At 38.4% G+C, this 20120-nt stretch overlaps 1 protein-coding gene across 3 annotated transcripts in view; it reads right to left on the minus strand.

Moving 5' to 3' along the window:
- The window catches only part of TAF2 (TATA-box binding protein associated factor 2), an 84820-nt gene extending 65002 nt beyond the window's left edge, over positions 1-19818 (minus strand). Inside the window, exons 1-5 of one of the 3 annotated variants that reach the window (XM_058564845.1) lie at positions 19459-19818; positions 18987-19041; positions 9878-10038; positions 2546-2664; positions 824-965 (exon numbers count right to left, since the gene is read on the minus strand). In XM_058564845.1, coding sequence (XP_058420828.1) covers positions 824-965; positions 2546-2664; positions 9878-10038; positions 18987-19041; positions 19459-19541 — 560 coding nt within the window. In that variant the 5' untranslated portion in view covers positions 19542-19818. Of the gene's footprint in view, positions 1-823; positions 966-2545; positions 2665-9877; positions 10039-18986; positions 19042-19458 lie in introns of those variants that run through there. The other 2 variants (XM_058564843.1, XM_058564844.1) reach the window with 2 other exon arrangements.
- Between the last annotated feature and the right edge of the window lie 302 nt (positions 19819-20120).

Here is a 20120-nt window from a genome sequence, read left to right on the forward strand (position 1 = left end):
AGTTAAGTGCGCGTGCTCCGCTGCTGGCAGCCCGGGTTCAGATCCCGGGCGCGCACCGACACACCGCTTCTCCGGCCATGCTGAGGCCGCGTCCCACGTACAGCAACTAGAAGGATGTGCAACTATGACATACAACTATCTACTGGGGCTTTGGGGGGAAAAATAAATAAATAAACAAATAAAATTATAAAAAAAAATGAAAGATTAAAAAAATAATAACAACATGTAGTGAACTATAGAGCTATGAGAATGAACTACAATTACAAACAACAATGAAGGTAAATCTCACTACCACAGTGTTCAACAAAAAAAGCCAGAAATGAGCATAATGCATATGCTTCCATTTACATAAAGTTCAAAAACAGGTGCAAATAATCTATGGTATTATAGAAATCAGGACAGTGGTTACCCTTGAGCAGTAGGATATGAGCGGGGAAGTAGCAAATGAAAGTGGGTGGGAGAGGGAACTCTGTGATGCTGGTAATGTTGTTTTTCTTCATGTGAGTGTGAATTACGTGGATTTGTTCACTTGTGAAAATTTACTGAACTTTCTATTTACGATTTATGTAATTTTCTGATGTTATTTTACTTCGATATAAAGTTAAAAAAATAAAAGAAAGCATTGAGAAGATTTTAGGAAAGAAGAGAAGACATATGATTGAGGAGGAATAACTAATGGAACAAGATTCAGAAGAGGTAAAAGAAGTTTGGGGATTAAGCTCATACTTCTTATTTTACACTAAATACATGTATTGCATACAAACAGAAAAAAATGCAATTGAAAAATGAAATTAACTGCAATATATAAGAATTAATAATCTACCTTGTGGAATTTTGATACCCACAAGAGAAAACATGAGCACCTCTCTCCGCCATACTTCCCTCTACACTGGGTACCACAAAATGAAGACCTCCTTTTGGCTGATCCAAAGAAAAATTGATGTGTATCTTTAGGACCTTTAATTCTGCAACAAATAAATACACAAATATATTGATACATAAATATGTAATTAAGTAACAATGGTCTATAACAAGGGCAAAGACTTAGACTGAACATAAAATGGGTCTCAAAGGCTGAGTTTTACACGAAAAACCACACTACTTACCCTAGTTTAGGCTTTCACCATCTCTCTGCCTATTTTAACTCAATAGCCTGCCTCCACTGGTGTCCTTACCTCCACTGGATTCTAGCCATTGCTAGCTGTGTTCTCCCAAAATATAGCTCTGGTCATGCCATAGCCTCCTCTTAACATTTCTGACAATGCTATACTGCCTAAAGAAAACAGTTCAAAACTACAAAACAGGAACACTTAAGGCCTTACAAATCTAATTCAAAACTTACTTCTCAAGTTTGTTCTCTTATTACATTCTCCCACAGACTGTTAACCCTAGTTGACTTTGGGGAGTAGGAGAAGGAGTAGGGGCAGGGGGAGGACTACCTGAGAATTTACATTATGCATTACTTATTGTTATGTTTGATTTTTACATAATATGTGTTGCTTTCATAATAAGATTAAAGATGTTTCTTTTAATTTCTCCCAAAACATTACAACCACATGGAGTATCTCCAATCCCTGAACATGCAATGATGACCTTCCATGCCAGTCCCCTAAATTGGGCAAACTCCCTCCACTGAAAAAATACCCCCCACACACAAAAAAAACTATCAAAAAAAAAGCAAAAGCAAAACAAAAAGTCTTTTACTTTCTTATCTTAGTTAACTTTCATAAGGCTAAATAAAGGTAGGCAGAAGGTTACGTATAATAATTATAATGGCTGTAACTTTATACAAGAGAAAATGAAAATTTAGAAATAATAAGAGTATGCTCAAAAGCATGCAGAGTGGGTGTTAGGAACCCTATGTTCCAGCCTTGACTCTACTACTAATTAGTGACCTTCGGCAGGTCATTTACTTTCTTTGGACTTCAGATAATTCTTCTGTAAAAGAAAGGAACTAAACCAGATGATTTTTTAGAATCCTTCCTACTATAAAATGCTATAATTCTAAACTGATCTGACATTGTGTGGGTTCTCAAATCCTGACAAACTGTTCCATCCAGCTAACTTTTTTTTTATTGAGGTCATAATAGTCTATAACATTGCGAAATTTCAGTTGTACATTATTTGTCAGTCACCATATATATGTGCCCCTTTACCCCCACACCCACCCCCTAACCCCCTTCCTCTCTGGTAACCACTAATCTGCTCTCTTTGTCCATGTGTTTGTTTATCTTCCACATATGAGTGAAATCATACAGTGCTTGTCTTTCTCTGGCCAGCTTACTTCGCTTAACATAATACTATCTAACTTTTTTTATAACTTGCATTTTAAAAACAACAGTGAAATGAGTTGCTCTTTTCTCATAGCCCTTGATTACTATTTTCCTGTTACCCAGTGATCCTTAAAGAAAAAAGAGCTTCTAATTCCTATATATTTCAACAGATTAATTTACAATTTTGAGATCATTAATTTTCATGTAAAAGTTTCTATTCACTCAATCTAACATGATTTTATTATACAGTCAATATAGTCTCGGTAATTTACCATCAACGTGTTTCCATAATTCTGATGGAACCTTAATGCAAAGTTCTCCATTTCCCGCATCAGGATCCACAGCACTAACCGCAGCTGCATAAGCATTGGAAAAATAATTGAGATTTCTCCTGGAAAAAAAAAAAAAGCCAACTTGAACCATAAGCCACATATTTCACCAAGTATTTTCTTAAATATTTAGCACCATTTGTTTGTAAGCACTACATCATCTTCCATAATTCATAAGAACGCTTTTTTGCTAAGTAACTGTCATTCTACTCACCACGACAAAAATTATTAAACTGTAAGTACAATGGCATATACAGTCTACTCACCAATGCTATGTGATTATTATTATGATTATCACATTCTTCATTAATTTTGGAATACCAAAGCCAGTACACTTTCCTGATACAAATATAAAGAATATATGTAGAATTGAAGAAATAATTATTCTTTATCAATCTGGCAAAAATGTGAATGGATTCAACAAGCTTTATAATCTGACAGAAACTAAGGTGTTTAAAACAAGTCAAGATGGAAATCAATTCTTCAAAATGTAATACTGCTCTCCTTCACTCCCCAGTGCATGGCAATTTAAGCTTAACGAAGGAAGGGAACTTTTGGCTGGTTCACCATTATATCCCCTATACACCAGCGGGTACTCAATAAATATTTGTTTCATAGTTACTTGGCCTTATTTCCTACTGTATGAAAACAATACACAGAAGTCTTATGGAAATATGAAAACACTGTTCTCATCTGGTTTTGTTCTGGAAATCTGGAAATCAACATAACATTCTGGAAGTACTAAACAGACTTTTCAATAATTTTAACACTTTCTTTCTGTTAGATAAATACGTAAAATAAAATGGGTAAAAACTCCAAGACCATAATAAAAGCAAATAACTCTGTGTTTTCATATACCATCTATTTCTTTTTTTAATTATCATACAATGAAAGTAACTCTTTCTTCTTTGGTATATAATTCTATAAACTTTAACATATGTTTAACCACCACCATAATCAGGGTATAGCACAGCTCCATCATCTCAAAAAGTCCTTTGTGCTATGCCTTGTGTCAAATAATGGAATCATACAGAATGCAACGTTTTGAGGCTTATCTCACTCAGTATGTCTTTGAAATTCATCTAAGGTGTTACACGTATCAATAGTCTGTTCCTTTTTACACTGAATGTAAATAGTACTCTATTGTATAGACTGTGCCACAGATTGTTTACTATTTATTCATTCACACACTGAAGGACATCTGGGTTGTTTCCAGCTTTTGACTACCACAAATAAAACTGCTATGAACAATTCTGTATCAGTTTTTATGTGAATTTAACTTTCATTTCTGTAGTACAAATACCAAAGAGTGGGACTGCTGAGTCATATGGTAAATGTATGTTTAGCTTTATAAAAATGCCTGTACCATTCTGCATTCCCACCAGTAATATATAAAAGTGCCAGCTGCTCTGCATCCTTGCCAGCACTTAGTTAACATACCATCTAACTTTAAAGACTACTTTGTACATCTATAGATTGCAATTTATTTTCTATAAAATCTCAAAAACATAAAATCTGAAACATAGTTGAAGAACTTATAATTTTCTCCCAGTTATCTGTGAAATTCAAAAATAAAAAATAATCGTTACACAAAAGGCCAAATTTAAACACATACATATTAGACTGCTCAGTTTACGGGAAATTATTCTCACTTAATCTCCTTGGTTCCTGAGAAAAGGTAAAGTGCTCCAAATAAAATGGTGAGTCATTATAAATGGAATCTATTGGGAAGTCAGTTATGAGGAACAATCTTCTCATGGTTTGGATTTCAGTGTTTCCTTTCATAATATGAATCAAATATGTTTCCTTTCATAATAACCTCATAAAAGCCAAAAATTACAAGGCAAGATTATAATAAGTATTTTCAATTTTTAGAATAATAATGACTGCAAAATATTAATGCCCTTGCCCTATAACCACCACCCTCCCAACCCCCAGACCTCCTCAAGGAAACAAAGTTTAAAGATGAGTAATGCTTGTTGGGGACATGGAAAAACTGGTAAATTAAGGCAATCAAAAGAATTTTCTCCAAGAATCTATTATAAACATCCATATTAAATAAAAATAATCTGTTAATTCTTTGTTCAATAAAGAACAGCTTTTAAGGTGCAGATTTTACAAAACTTAAGATTCAATTATTTGTAAACTTTTCTTCTATTTTAAAAAAATTTCATAGAAGCACAATATACATTAGGAAAGTATATATACTCTTAAGTATACAGCTCGATGAATTTTCACAAAACCAAAAGAGCCAACATGCAGAGCAAGAATAGATCTTTACCAGCCCCCCAGAAGCCCCCTTGTAATCACTAACCAAGCCCCACTTCCCACCACCAAGGGTAACCCATTATTATGACATCTAACTTGATAGATTTAACAATTTAATATATATTATTTTGCGTCTGACTTCTACTCAACATTAAGTTTGTGAGATCCATCCATATTACTGCACGTAGTTGTTGGTCATTCATTCTCATTACTATTTAGAATTCCAATAGTGTGAGAATATACCACAATCTACTGTTCCACCATTGATGAGTCTTCAGGTAATTACCATTTTTGACTATTACAAAGACTGCTGTGAATAATTTTTTAAATATTTTTTGGTGAACACATGAACACGTTTCTATAGGGTGTACATCTAGGAGTGGGACTGCTAATCATAGAGTACACGCATATTCAACCTCAATTTACATTCCTATTAGCAATGTTTGAGAGTTCTAGTTACATCCTTTGTCAACACTCAGTTTTTCTGCTGTCTTTAGTTTAGATAGTTTACATACAGAAAAAAAAAAAATAAGCCAGCCAAAAGAAAAATCCATTTTTCAGAAATGGAACCAATACCAAAATTAATAAAGATGTCTTTCTAACACAGTATTTGATATGATACCATGAAATAAGGTTGCTAAGAGAAAACTCTACTGTAATAGGTTTTTATATGAAAAATCGTAGGGGATTTCACTGATTACAAACTCAAATTTGAGCAAATTACTTAAAGTAGTTGTTTGTGAAAAGCTAATAAATCTCAAGCTACTAGAAATACTGAATACAGATAAGGTCAAAAAGGCTCTACTGCTATGCATGCGTTGATTAGCGCAAATAAGAAGAACTATATCTAGTTCTAGGATTACCATATTTAAGAAAACACAAGGTCAAACCAGAGTGTGTTTGGAGAAGGGCAAAGAAAATGGTAACAAATTGGCAACAGTTTTAGATGAGGAATGGCTGAGAGTACAGAGATTCTATAAACTGGAAAAAAAACTTAGGGGAAAACAATATTTATTTAGAATAAGTTTTTGACTATTACAGCAAAAGACTGTAGCTCAACGTAATAAAGAACTTTCTAGCATTTAGAAATAATGAAAGGGGTGCTTTAAAATATAGTGAGCCCTCCAGAGCTGGAAGCATTCAAGCAGAAGGTGGAATAGTATAGGAAAAATTCTTGTTGAAGTTTTGACCAAACAAACCCTAGTGTTACTCCAAGTATGACAACTTATTTCCAAGCAATACTACTAAAACAACTGGCAGTGAGGCACTGAGGCTGAGTTAAAATATAAACTATACATATTACTTAACCATAATCAATAATGGCATCAACTACTTCTACTATATATTATTAGTAAATAATAACATTTAAAGCCCCTTTATTGAAGTCTGTATTAAAATCTAAGACCTAGAAAATCTTAAAAAAAAAAATAGTAATTTTAAAAAATCAATTCTAATCACTCTAAAAAAATCACTCTAATCACTCAATAGCTACTTCATTTGTATCTTAAGAGAGCTTCATTTCTACTGCCATTCCTTAGTGAAAATGAAAGCAGGAGACAGGAATTAAACTGATTCTTAGAACTTTGGAAAGTTGAGACTTTTCAAGCAAAATAAAAAATGTCTTCTCAAAGTGACAAAGCCTGTCTAGAGAAGGGAAAGAAACAAAGAGGAAAGAGAGATGTAAGCCACTGTAGGCTACCCATCCACAGAAACAGTTTCTCTGGCAAAGTCTACATTTATTTTATTCTAAGAAGAGACAAACGTAGCAAAAAAACAAACAAACAAAAAACACCAAAGAGCCATAGCTGCTATGAAGGAAAACTATAATCTATCTACAATAAGTAAGATTCAAACACAAAATATATTTGGAGAAACTTCAAGTGCTGCGATTATTTTACTGGCAGATAAGTCAAAGAAAGAGAGCGAGCAAGAAGCCTTGGTTACATAACCAATAGGATTTTTAATTGCTAGTACAGATAATTTAACAACTCAGCTAACTTCTACTTGGATAAAATAGGTAGAAATGCCTTTTAGTCTCTTATCTAAATGTTTCCCTTCCTTACATTCCCCCTACAATTCAAAGGTGCTGAATCTCAACCAAAGTAAGCATACTCTTTCCACTAAAAATAGGAGAGCCTGGCACCTTAACTTTACAACAAAAACGAATAAAATGTGATGAAGCAGTATATTACTTCTTTGACTGTTAGGAGATTCTTGTATATATTAAAGATCAAATTTTTCCACTGAATTTTAAGATTAACTTTCAATTTCAAAACTGCTATACTTAATTTCTGTTTCAGCTTTAGTGGAAATTTTATTGGTTCATTAAAGAAAGTTACTTTAGAAACAAAAAAGGTAACAGATGTATCTAAGGACAAGCCCAAGACCTTAACTATCTGCCTTTCCCTAAGTTCCCTTCAAAAATACTGTCATCCATGGAGATATTTTTCACATCTAACTGCTACGAAAAGCAGTATTTCTTCTGAATAATAGATATGTTTCTATCTTGTGTCTTATGAATCTTATAAATGTTAGTATTTCCCTCTTTGGTATGGCAACCAGAAATATCAAAACCAAATCTACAGTTTTCCTCTAGTAATCATGCAATAACTTAATAGTGTATACCGACTATCCTATACTTTTTCACCCTTCATACTAATTTCATTATTAAAATTGTTGTCTAATAAAATTCTAAAAGTTTTCTCAAATCCTCTTCTGAACAAGTCAGAGAATAAACACACACCAGCAAAAATAACTAATGTCATCTCTCTTAAAAAGTAATCAAGATTCTAGAACTAGGCAGAAAAGCAGGGGTGTCAGCAAGTATTTACTAAGCGACCACGGCTAACAGAGCTCTGTTCTCTAGCTGAAAAGAAAATTTAAAATATATTCTATCTTTCCTGATTTTCTAACCTAACCTTTGAAAAACTTCTCCTTTATGACTTCTTTTATTTATAACACAAAAAGTGATGAGGCATCTTCCCTATTACTAAAGAAAAATTTTAGGGGATATCATCACTCAAAATAAACATAGCAAAGTAAAGCTTGCTTCCTCAACAGATTTGGAGTCTACTGGTCCTGTCACTGCATTGTCACAGATTATCACTGAGCAACAACAACTGGTAAAGCAGATGTGCAAACACTGTGTTTTGTGACTGGCAGATGGAGAGGCCTCTTACCCTGTCATCAAATGCAGAGCACTAGGCTCAATATGGGAGCCAAGGGGCCGGCCCCATGGCTTAGCGGTTAAGTGCGCGCGCTCCGCTGCTGGCGGCCCAGGTTCGGATCCCGGGCGCGCACCGACGCACCGCTTCTCCGGCCATGCTGAGGCTGCGTCCCACATACAGCAACTAGAAGGCTGTGCAACTATGACATACAACTATCTACTGGGGCTTTGGGGGAAAAAAATAAATTAAAAAAAAAAAAAATACGGGAGCCAATTCTGGCCTTCTGGCAAGGCACTGGCCCCCCTCCCTGCTCTTTTACAGGTGCCTTTCCCATTCATTAGTGGTATATACTCACTCCTTCAAAGGCAGATGATTTTTTTTTTCTGAGGAAAAGAGGATGCAGACGATTTTGTATTAAGTCTTTTTACGTCAGTTCTACAAGTGTGGCTGTAAAAGCACTGTAATTTCAACAACTCACTTTTATGAAATGGCACATTACAGGAGCAATTCAGATTCCCTGAATTTTCCCAACACCATTTTCTTTTTTCTTCTCTGAGTTTGAAAGATTCTAAACCAATGATTATTGGGAGCATAAATATGTCTAAACATAAGCCTTTCTCAGCCCTCACAATTCCTTAAGGCAGTGGTTCTCAAGCATTAGCTTGTATCAGAATCACCTGGCAGGCTAGTTAAAACACAAACTGCAGGACCCTGTGCCCAGTTTCTAAGTCACCAAGTCCGGGGTAATACCTAATTTGCCTTTCTAACAAGTTCCCAGGTGATGTTGATGTTGCTGGTCTGGGAATCATACTTCAAGAACTGTTGCCTTAAGGCACTATTACACATCTAACTAGTTAAAATACCATCTTGACTAAAAAGAGTTTATAGTTTATAAAAAAAAACAGTTTATAGTTTGGGGCATTCTACTCCAAAACAATGAGAATCACAGAAATGATATAATCCAATGCTATCAAAGCTTTGAAAAAACAAGTACCTTCAAATGCAATATTTAAATTAGTACAAATTTTACTAGGCACAATCAAGTAACATGTTAAGAAGAGCCATAAGAATGATAAGTAATCCTACTTTCCTAAGAAATAATTCAAAGGAAAAAAAACTTATCTGTGCCAAAATATTCCCTCAACATTACTTATGACCACAAGAGCTGGAAATTATAGCAATGCCAAACAACTGAAAAATAATCATACAAACTACAATATACTGAGTAAATGGACTATTACCTGACCATAAAAATGAAGTCTATCATATTATACATGGAAAAGTGGAAACAAAGTATTTAAACGAAAAAAGTGGAACACAAAACTGATCACAACAACATATATTTACTGAAAGTAGCCTCAATAAATGCAATATTTAAGTTGAAGGAACAAGATATTTCAGACACAACATTTTTAGATGATATTCTAAAGTAGTCAAAATATTTTACAGAATGTTAAAGTAATCTCTGGTCTACAGATTATGGTGACCATCTAACTCACTGAAGATTATATTTAATATTTATGAAGTAAATACTTTTAAGAAAACATTAAAAGTAGAAAAATGGCTAAGAAAATTTATTTAAAGTTCTCCGATAGTACTTCTTTAAAACTGTAGTCTGAAGAAGGGAAATTTAGTAACTTACTACGTTGGGCAGAGCTAGTAAAATTCTTAAACCAAATGTGCAGAGTAGTAAAAGCAACAGAAATTATACTTAGAAAAAAAGAATTGGGAACCAGAGTCTAATAATAATCTAAAAAAAAATCTATTGGAAAATTAATCTAATCACATGGGAAAAACACATAACTGTTGGAAATATTGACTTTTAAAGTGGATAACTTACTGTTTTGATTCATTGTGACAAACTTCCAAGGTTGGATCATTATAAATAAAAGCAGCTTCTAAATCATTGATCCTTACTCGGTATATTCTACACTGTTTGCTGTTCAACTTGATTCTATTCAAGTTCGCAACTGTGGGAAATATAGTCAGTTCCACAAATCCCTGTAAAGATAAAGAAAGATAACTTCATTACAATTAAGATTGGTATGTTTTAGAACACATTTCTTTGATTTCTACTACTTATACACATACCACCCCAGAGACAGAATCCCAAATAGCTGCATACATACAAGTGCTCTCCAAGTATCTTCATTTCAAACATGGTTGTCCTAGTGATTGAATGGGTGTGAATTACGTATACCTTATGCTGGTGGTTCACACTCACTATCAGTGAAAATTAGGCCATCTGCCAGAAAGAAATTAAAGGACCCACTACTCTCAAATATAAGAATTTCTAGACAGGGAGGAAGGAAAAGAAAATGACAGCAGAAAGAGAATCAAAACCAGGTCAGTGAGTGAAGGAACATGGCCCCCTTCACCACCAAAGCTAACAAGTATGAGTCTCTGCTCATGGAGGTAAATCAGGACATGTGAAGCAGCCAGAGCCACATGAGGCAAGGAGGGAAAATCTATTGCTGCCTTCAACAGCAGCAGATACTTCAAAGTGCTGGCTGATTGCCTACCAAGTGGTCCCAGAGGCCATATATAGTTCTACCATGTCAGCTGTGTGGTGAGTGACGTATCTGAAGCATGCACCTAAGATATAAGAGACAACTAAATACACTGACCACCCACCACCCTTTTGTGTTGAATCAAATGGGAAAGACGGACCAATGAAACATGGAATATAAGTCCAGTGAGTTTAATACCCTAGGTTGAAAACTGATGTACTCAAACACAAAATATGGGAGAGCATGAAATAGTAACATTTCAGGGGCTACCAAGTGAACAGAAAAATTTCAGAGGCTGCAATAGGAATATCTAAGATGAAATTCAGGCAATAACCTTAGAGGACTAGATTATAACAATTTAAAATGGCTACTATTTAAGGAGCACTACTATATGCCAGACAACACACTAGATACTTTCATCAATTCTCTCTAATCCCAGTAAGAACTTTAAAAGATAAGCAGCACTACTTTATACTTTTCACAGATAAGTTAACACAGTTAAGAAAATTATGGGCTGGCCTGGTGGCATAGCAGTTAAACGTGTGCGCTCCACTTTGGCAGCCTGAGGGTTCTCAGGTTCAGATCCCCGGTGCACCGATGCACTGCTTGTCAAGCCACGCTGTGGTGGTGTCCCATATAAAGTAGACGAAGATGGGCACGGATGTTAGCCCAGGGCCAATCTTCCTCAGCAAAATGAGAAGGATTGGCAACAGATGTTAGCTCAGGGCTAGTCTTCCTCCCCAAAAAAAGGGGGGGGTGCCGACCTGGTGGCATAGCGGTTAAGTGCGTGTGCTTCACTGCAGCGGCCCGGGGCTCGCATCCCAGGCGTGCACTGACGCACTGCTTGTCAAGCCATGCAGTGGTGGCGTCCCATACAAAGTGGAGGAAGATGGGCAGATGGGCACAGATGTTAGCTCAGGGCCAGTCTTCCTCAGCACAAAAAAGAGGAGGATTGGTGACAGATGTTAGCTCAGGGCTGATCTTCCTCACAAAAATAAAAAGAAAATTATACAATTAATAAGTGGAGATCTGAAATTCAAACCCACATCTAAATGATCCCAATTGATTCCCACTATGCCATAATGTCTCTCAGTACAAGCCTTTTAAATAATAAATATCCGAGAATTTTTTTTAGATAATATTCAGCCCAACTACCCAAAAACCTAGAGATTCTGCAGCCCCTTTTCTCCCAATTCCCAAATAAGAGGAGAGCCATACATCCTTAAATTAGACCATCTGGACAGCTCCATGTGGAAGCAAATGAGAATAAAGAGCAAAGGCAAAAAACCGTTGATGAAATCTCTGCATTTAAAGGTGTAAACTGTGAGCAATTGTAGGAAGACCCCAATTCCCTTAACTAGCATATCAGCTATCCAATGACCCATCTACACAAATGAACTTGGATTAGCTGAAGGACAGCAAGCAGAACCAAATAATGTCAAAAATGACCTAGAAAAGATTATGGAACAGCTGTCAACAGTTAGCTACATAGGTGGAACATAAGAACAGGATTTGGCTTTCTAAACTAAGGTTAATAATAAAAAAACAGTGAACATAGTGTATTTCATGAAGATGGGAAAAGCCCAGTCTAGGTGTATCATCAGGTCTCTGGCACCACCTAGAGCCCTAACCTCTATCTGCCTGCAACATTCAGACCCATTAATTGGCCTCCAGTCTCTCTCATCCTTAGCCACTGGCACAATTGCAAGCCCCGAGGGTCATCTAACCTCTCACTTTCATCTTCTTCTTGCTCTCTCCCCACCACTTCAGAGCTGACCATCCTCCTAGAGCCCCCGTCCCATTTTAAGTAACCTCCCCTGTGCCACTCAACTTTTTCAAAAATTCCTTCTCCATCTTCTAGCATTAGATGAAATGTCTCTTGAATCCCCCTTGACAAGAAGCTACTTTTTCTTTCATTCACTATAAATTAAAGGAGGGGAAACCAGGAAATCTCCTAGTTTCCACTGCTACTTAGACATTTACAGGATTTTATACAGCATACACTAAAAGAACAAGGGCAGTACAGTCATTGCTAAATACATGTGTTCTGGAGGTAGACTGCCTGCATTCAAATCCTAGCTCCACCACTTAGTATAATCTTGGGCTAAGTTACTCTAGCTCTCTGTGCCTCAGTTTCCTCATCTATAAAACAAGAATAATGACACTACCTACCTTTTGGTGTTATTATGACAATTGAGCAATTTAATATATGGGAAGCACTTAAAATCATAGCTGGCATCTAATAAATGCCTAATAAATGTTTTCTTATTCTTTTCTACTTCTGTTCCTTTGGGTTCATGCCATACAGGTACACGATTTCTATTCCTCTTCAATAATATCTCCCAAATTCCCCAACATTTATTGAAGACTCATACTCTCCTTTTCTAACCTATCTCTGCCATCACTCTTAAGTGACTTGAATGTAGATGTATTTGATCCACGCAGTAACAATGCTTCAAAGCTCCTTGACTTCAATTTCTATGATCTGCACTTCCATTCCAGGACAGCAATTAAGATCGCACTCTGAAAGACACCTCATTGCTGCTCAGAATTGCTCTGATGCTGACATTTTAAACTTGAATGTCCACAATGTTTATCCTTTTGCCCCTCATTACTTCTCTCCCAGTCCTGTTCAACCACGTGAAATTCTCTTGTTCCCTGACCTCCTCCAGTTTCTCACTACGATCCTTTCCTGGCACAAATAATTGACCAATGCAAAAGTAAAGTAGGTTTTGGAGAATAATGGTGAATTATCAGAAATTTGCCAATCACAACCATGTCTGCAGATGTAGTATTTTTACTGCAGCAAATCAGCTCAGCTCTCGGTAACTAGTATTCAACTAATTATCAAGCAAATACTTTTTTCGCCAATTCTTATCATGAAAAGAAAATCAGAAGCAGGTTGCCTTCAAGACAGCAGAACCCCTTCACTGTCACCTAATAGCTAATAACGATATCAACTATCCTGCTCAGTCATACTCCAAAAGTCCCCTGACTGCAGGAGAGCCCATAGAGAATTACAATGGTATATTATACTGACAACATTATGCTAATTGGATCTGGTGAGAAGGGAAGAGCAAGTTTTCTAAACGCCTTAATAAAAAAGATACACAGTGTGCAACTATGACATACAACTATCTACTGGGGCTTTGGGGAGAAAAAAGGAAAAAAAACGAGGAGGATTGGCAATAGATGTTAGCTCAGGGCCAGCCTTCCTCAGCAAAATGAGGAGCATTGGCATGGATGTTAGCTCAGGGCTGATCTTTCTCACCAAAAAAAAAAAAAAAGATATGGGGGCCAGCCCCATGCTGTAGCAGTTAAGTGCGCACGCTCCACTGCAGTGGCCCAGGGTTCGGATCCTGGAGCACACTGATGTACCGTTTGTCGGGCCATGCTGTGCCAGCGTCCCATATAAAGTAGAGGAAGATAGGCAGAGATGTTAGCCCAGGGCCGGTCTTCCTCAGCAAAAAGAGGAGGATTCGCATGGATATTAGCTCAAGGCTGTTCTTCGTCACAAAAAAATAAAATAAAAAAATGAAAAAGATATGGATGGCAGAGGAAGAGAGTTAAATCCTATGCAAGTTCAGGGGCCTGTCAACTCTATAAAGCTGCTCAGGTTCCAGTGGTCTGAGGAATAAAAAATAGACCTTCTGAAGTGAAAGATAAGTTGCTTCATTGTGCACTGCCCACTAAGGTGGGAAAAAGAGAGGCACAAAACTTGGTGGGCTTCTTTGGATTCTGGAGGCAATATATACATTCGGGCATACTGCTTAGGCAACCTCTAAGGTTGTGAGCTTTGAGAGGGGTCCAGAGCAAGAAAAGGTTCTGCAGCAGGTCCAGGCTGTGCTTCAAGCTGCCCTGCCACTTAGGCCTTATGACTCAGCATATCCAACAGTATTGGAAATGTCCATGGCAGACAGAGATGCTTTATAGATTCTGGCTTTCACCAACAGAATGACAGTGCACATTCCTGGGGCTTAGGGATAAGGACATGACCTCTTCTGCCAACAACTGTTTTCCATTTGCAAAGCAATCACTGGTTTGCTGCTAGACTCTGCAGTTGAGACTGAACACATGACCAGAGGACTCCCAAAGACTATGTCACCTGAAATGGCCATCCTAAACTGAGTATAACACGAAGATCTGAAAAATAAAGCTGGGCGTGTGCAGCAGCTTTCCACTTTTCAATGGAAACAACACATCTGGACCAAGCCCCAGCAGGTTCATAAGGCACAAGCAACCAGCATGAGCAGGTGACTCAGAATCCAGTGGGACTTGCTCCCACTGCTTCTCCACCTCTCCCTCAATCCAGACCTATGGCCTCATGGAGAGTTCCCCACTCTTAGTTAACAGAACAAAGCACAAGCCTGAATTATGAATAAGTCTGCAGAGGACGCTGGCACCACTTGGAAATGGATGGTAGCTGCCATCAGAATCCCACTGAAGTGTGGCCCTGAAAGACAGTGGAAGAAAATCCTATAGTGGGCAGAACACTGGTAGATACATCGAGTTGTATACTCTTCGTAGAAGTAGAGATGACCTGAAGTACACATCTACACTGACCCACGGGCATTTGCTAATGGGTTGGCAAGCTGGCTAGAGACTTGGAAAGAACAAGATTAAATAATGAAAATAAGATGGTGGGAGAATTAAGTTTATGAAAGGATTTCTCAGAATAGGTATAATATGAAAATATTCATCTTATTATCACATAAATGACCATCAGAGGGCATCTATTGCAGAAGGGGCCCTCAAAAATCAATTGGCAAGATTATCTATTCAGTAGATATCACAGACTCTTTTCCTAGCCACCTTGCTTAATATACAAAGTGATCATGGTGGCAAGAACGGAGGCTATGCATGAGCCCAAAAACATGGTCTTCCTCTCACCAAGGCTGATCTGGCCACCACCATTGGTGAGTGCCCACCACCCAATAGCAGAGGATCATAGTAAGCTTCTAATATGGGACCTTCCCAGGGAGGATCAGTTAGGCAGCTGGTAGAGAAATGACTACATTAGACAGCTTGCATCACGGTGGGGGACAGTGATTTGTCCTTACAAGAACAGACACATAATCTAGATTTTCCTTCCCTAACTACAATCTTACAGAAAGCCTTACATATCATTGCAGTATCCCATACACGCCCCCAACCAAGTGTATAGGGAAGTGTAGCAGTGGGCTCTTACACACAAAATTTACTGGTTTTATCTTGTGCCCTATCAGCCAGAAGCAGCTAGCATGATCTACTGCTGATGCCTGTTACAGCACCAATTGAGAGACTGCTAATAGGATGTCTTAAACTAGTGGACAATATATAGGGTTATCTCTCCATAGCCAAAATAGATCTGGGAAGCAACTGAGAATGACTATTTTCACTACTGCACCAAAAAAGCCACTGAAAGAATTCTTGCTTCCTGTCTTTGTGACTTGGGTTCAGTGTATTTGGAGGTTCTAGTGGCTATGGAAGGAATGCATCCACCAGGGCACATAGTCATAGTTCAATAAAATTGGAAGCAGAGACTGTCCCTTGATCACTTTGGGCTCCTCATGCCACTGAACCAAGAGGCAGAGAAAGGGGTCACTGTACTAGCTGGAATGACTAATCCCAATTATCAAACAGGAACTGAGGTTCTGCTAAACAATAAGGACAAAAACTGTATCTGGAATCCAGGGGATTCACTGGAATGCCTCTTAGGTCTCACTAGACTAACAGTCTTAGTAAGTGGAAAACTGCAACAACTCAATAAAGACAGGACAAGCAAGGATGCAGATCCTATAGGAATGGAGGTCTAGGTCAGACCAAAAGAAATGCTGGCAAAGAAGGGAAAAATGGAATGTGCGGAGGAATAAGGAAGCTGTATATATCAACTTTGGCCTTGACACCACCTAAAGAAAGGAGGGGCTGTAGCAATTAAGTTTCACATTCTTTTACCCGCTTTTCTTTCCACTATCTTGTAGGAAAGATACTGGCGGTAGCTAATATTTTAGGAGGGAATAGTGCTGAACTGCCATTTCCTCACATTAATACATCAGTTCAGGGAAACTTCTCCTTAAAGGGCCAGATGGTAAATAGGCTTTAAGGGCTACACAGTTTCTGTCACATTACTCAACTCTGCCATTGTAGCTCTGAAGCAACCATAGAAAATATATAAACAGGTGTGGCTGTGTTCAAAGAAAACTTTACTTACAAAAACAGGTAGTTGGCTACTGCCAACCCCTACAATAGCTGATAGGACTTCATTAGGTCCCCTGTGCTGGGAACACTAGTTTTTCATCTCAACAAAAGACAAGAGAGGAAGTTTTGGGGCTAAAAGGGTAGACTGTTCTAGATATCCTCCTTTTGCCCCTCCTAATCCACTCTCCAACCTACTCCGTATCCCAGGGGTTACATTAAATGAGCACCAGCCCTCTGGCTTCTGGTTGGGTTGGTCAAATGGGAGGCACAAAGAGGAAACTGAAGAGCAGAAGGAACTTGAGTTCATTATGTTTATTCTCCCAGGTTCCTCTCTGTCAGGCTGAGGGAGGCAGTCGCTTCATTCTTCTACCAAAGACCATAGCTCCTGTAAGATGACTCTTTCCTACAGCCACAGTAGGTTCTGGTAAACTTTCCTTTCCTTTGTTCTTTCAGGTTTAGAAGTGGTAACTGTTCCTCGTTGCTAACCTAGGGTGCTCCTCCACCTCTTGGTTTCTCTTAACCCTGTTTGCTCTAAGTAGTCCCTTCATTACTTCCCCTCAACTAACCTGTATGAATGTGCCATTTGTTTCTTCACAGGATGCTAACCCATATACCACTTAACCAATTTTTCCAGTAGGAAACCTAAAAATCATCCACATGGATGCTCTTTTCTTGCATCCCAGTAAGAGTCATCTACAATTCCTTTCTATCATTTTGCCAGGGGTAGAGGAGGTAAAGATGGGGAACAATAGACAGGAAGGAGTTGCAGATGACTCTTAGGTCATCCCTGATTAAAAATGGCTCAATAGGGCCGGCCCCATGGCTTAGCGGTTAAGTGCTCACGCTCCGCTACTGGTGGCCCAGGTTCGGATCCCGGGAGCGCACCCACGCACCGCTTGTCCGGCCATGCTGCGGCTGCGTCCCACATACAGCAACTAGAGGGATGTGCAACTATGACATACAACTATCTCCTGGGGCTTTGCGGGGGAAAAAAAAAGGAGGAGGATTGGCAATAGATGTTAGCTCAGAGCCGGTCTTCCTCAGCAAAAAGAGGAGGATTAGCATGGATGTTAGCTCAGGGCTGGTCTTCCTCACAAAGAAAAAAAAAAAAAAATTAAAATGGCTCAATCACTTGCTAAGTTCCTGGCCTTAAGAAAGTTACTTAGCCTCCAGCTGCTTTATTTATAAAAATAAGGATTAAAATAGTATCTACCTCATGGGGGTTATTATGAAGATTAAGTGAGGTCATAGACACAAAACCTCAAAAGACAGTTTTACATGTAGTACGTACTTAATAAACATTCACTGTAATTCAGTCAATCATGTCAACTCTATTTCTATGCCATTTCACTAATGATATCTTCATTCAGGGCTTCATCATTTCTCCCCTAGATTATTATAGTAACCTCTTAACTAGACTCCCTAATTCTCCTATCTTCCCTACCCAGTTCACCGACACAACGTACCTAAAGTATCCTTCTATGAGGTATAAGGTAAATAATCATATGTAAGGAATACTGAAAGAGAAATTCCTTAAATGAAGAGAATGGACTTAATGAACCTTTAAGGATCCTTATAAACCTAAAATTCTATGCTTGTTATGAAAAGGTTACATTTTTTATCTATACAGCTCATCTTAAGCAAACAAATTTGAGAGGGAAGTTGATGCCATCACACAAAGAAAAACCAGCTCTCACTAAGACTTTGGTCTATTAAATACAGAGTGAATTAAGTACTTGGGCAGTCAAGGACTTTCCTAGAACGGATTATATCAGTAATCCATTCATCTTAATGGGGGGCGGGGGGGATGTGGCCAGAGTACTAGATTTCAAAGACCGTATCTTCATTACAAAGCAATGTTACCTAAACTAGGTCAGCCAAGAATCAGAAAACAAAATTGGCCTCTTATCAGCCAAGATAAGTCAGTGTGTGCACTAACTTTATTTTTTCATGCTCGAAATCTCACTATGGGTTTATTCTTGTTTCATGCACAATTCCAAAATGCTTGGTAACACAAACTTTCATATTCCACAACAGATTAAAAGGAATAAAATTTTAATCAGGAAATAGGAAAAAAAAAAAAAGGTAAGGGAGAATTGAGGAGGCAGCCAGTATAGCAGCAAGGCCATGGACCTTGGAGTCATACAGAGCTGAATTCTAATTTTTTCCTATTCTGGAAATATAGTTATGTGGAAAGGAAAATTTCTAAGCATTGTAAAGGGTGGACTTCTTACTGCTTGTAATTGTTGAGAATATACTTACCACAACAGATTTTCTCTGGAAGTTTATGTTGTTGATGCAGACGACCTGATGGGTTGTACACAAAAAAATATAAATCAAAATAAAGAAAATATTTCTATTATTAAATGAAGCATAATTATGCAAGTATAAGGAAGCACTACGTTCTAAGCAGCTCAAAAATCACATTTTATCTTTCATTGTAAAATCCCACAAATTGGGATAACTTTTAAATTTAGCAACAGCCACGAAAACAGGTTTCTTTGGACAAAAATATAGTTCAGTATTTTAAGAAAAAGGTTTATTAACCCGCAATGGGCACTAAATCTCGTGAATAACACTGTCATTCAAAGCATTTTTACCCTACAAATACCACTTCCATCACACTGGGAAGGTTCTAGTTTCCCAGACCCACCAAGTCCGTTTCAAGCAATCGCAAAATATAACTAATGAAAACAAAATCCAGAAGAGAAAAGGGGGATGAAAAAATACTTATAATTTATAGGGCCTGGGGCTTTCAAAGCCCTTGTCTCCTTTCTTCCTGTTCATTCTGGCGGGCTCTAAACCAGTGGGCGGCATGAAGCGATCCCGCGGAATTCGGCTTCCCGGCTTCCCGGGGGGCTGCGGGGCATCACCGGCGTCCGACACCTCACACTCCCCGCTCCCCCAGGCTCCCAACGGTCACGCCCCGCGGCCGGGGCTCTCTCGGCGCCCAAGCCCGGCCCCGCCCGATCCGCCGCCGTCGCCTCAAACTCGCTCCCCGACTGGGCTTCTCTCAGCCGCCTTCGCGGAGCTCCTATCACGGAGATGCTCCTCTCAACAACCGCTCACAGCCACCGACAGCCGACATCTTGCTTGTCACCTGTGACCTCTGGCGTCAGCGGAAGTGGGGCGGTGAAAGGGGGCGAAACCGGAAGTTTTCTGTTGGTGGGCGGGGCTTACGCGATAACAGTGGGGTTTTGTGTTTGCCTTTCCGTGTACCTAGAGTGGGTGAGAACTGTTGAAATTTAGGAAAGCCAAGACAGGTATGTATTGGGTGAGCAGAGAAGAGTAGGAGGGAAAGGAGGGAACATTTAAATTTTGGAGGAATAAAGATCTAGCGCAAGCGCATTGAGAAGTATGGGGCCAAGGATTGCAAAGTGAGGGACTGGGAGCTAA

Source organism: Diceros bicornis, chromosome 21, assembly GCF_020826845.1.
Source record: "Diceros bicornis minor isolate mBicDic1 chromosome 21, mDicBic1.mat.cur, whole genome shotgun sequence".
In the NCBI taxonomy this organism is placed as follows: Eukaryota; Metazoa; Chordata; class Mammalia; order Perissodactyla; family Rhinocerotidae; genus Diceros; species Diceros bicornis.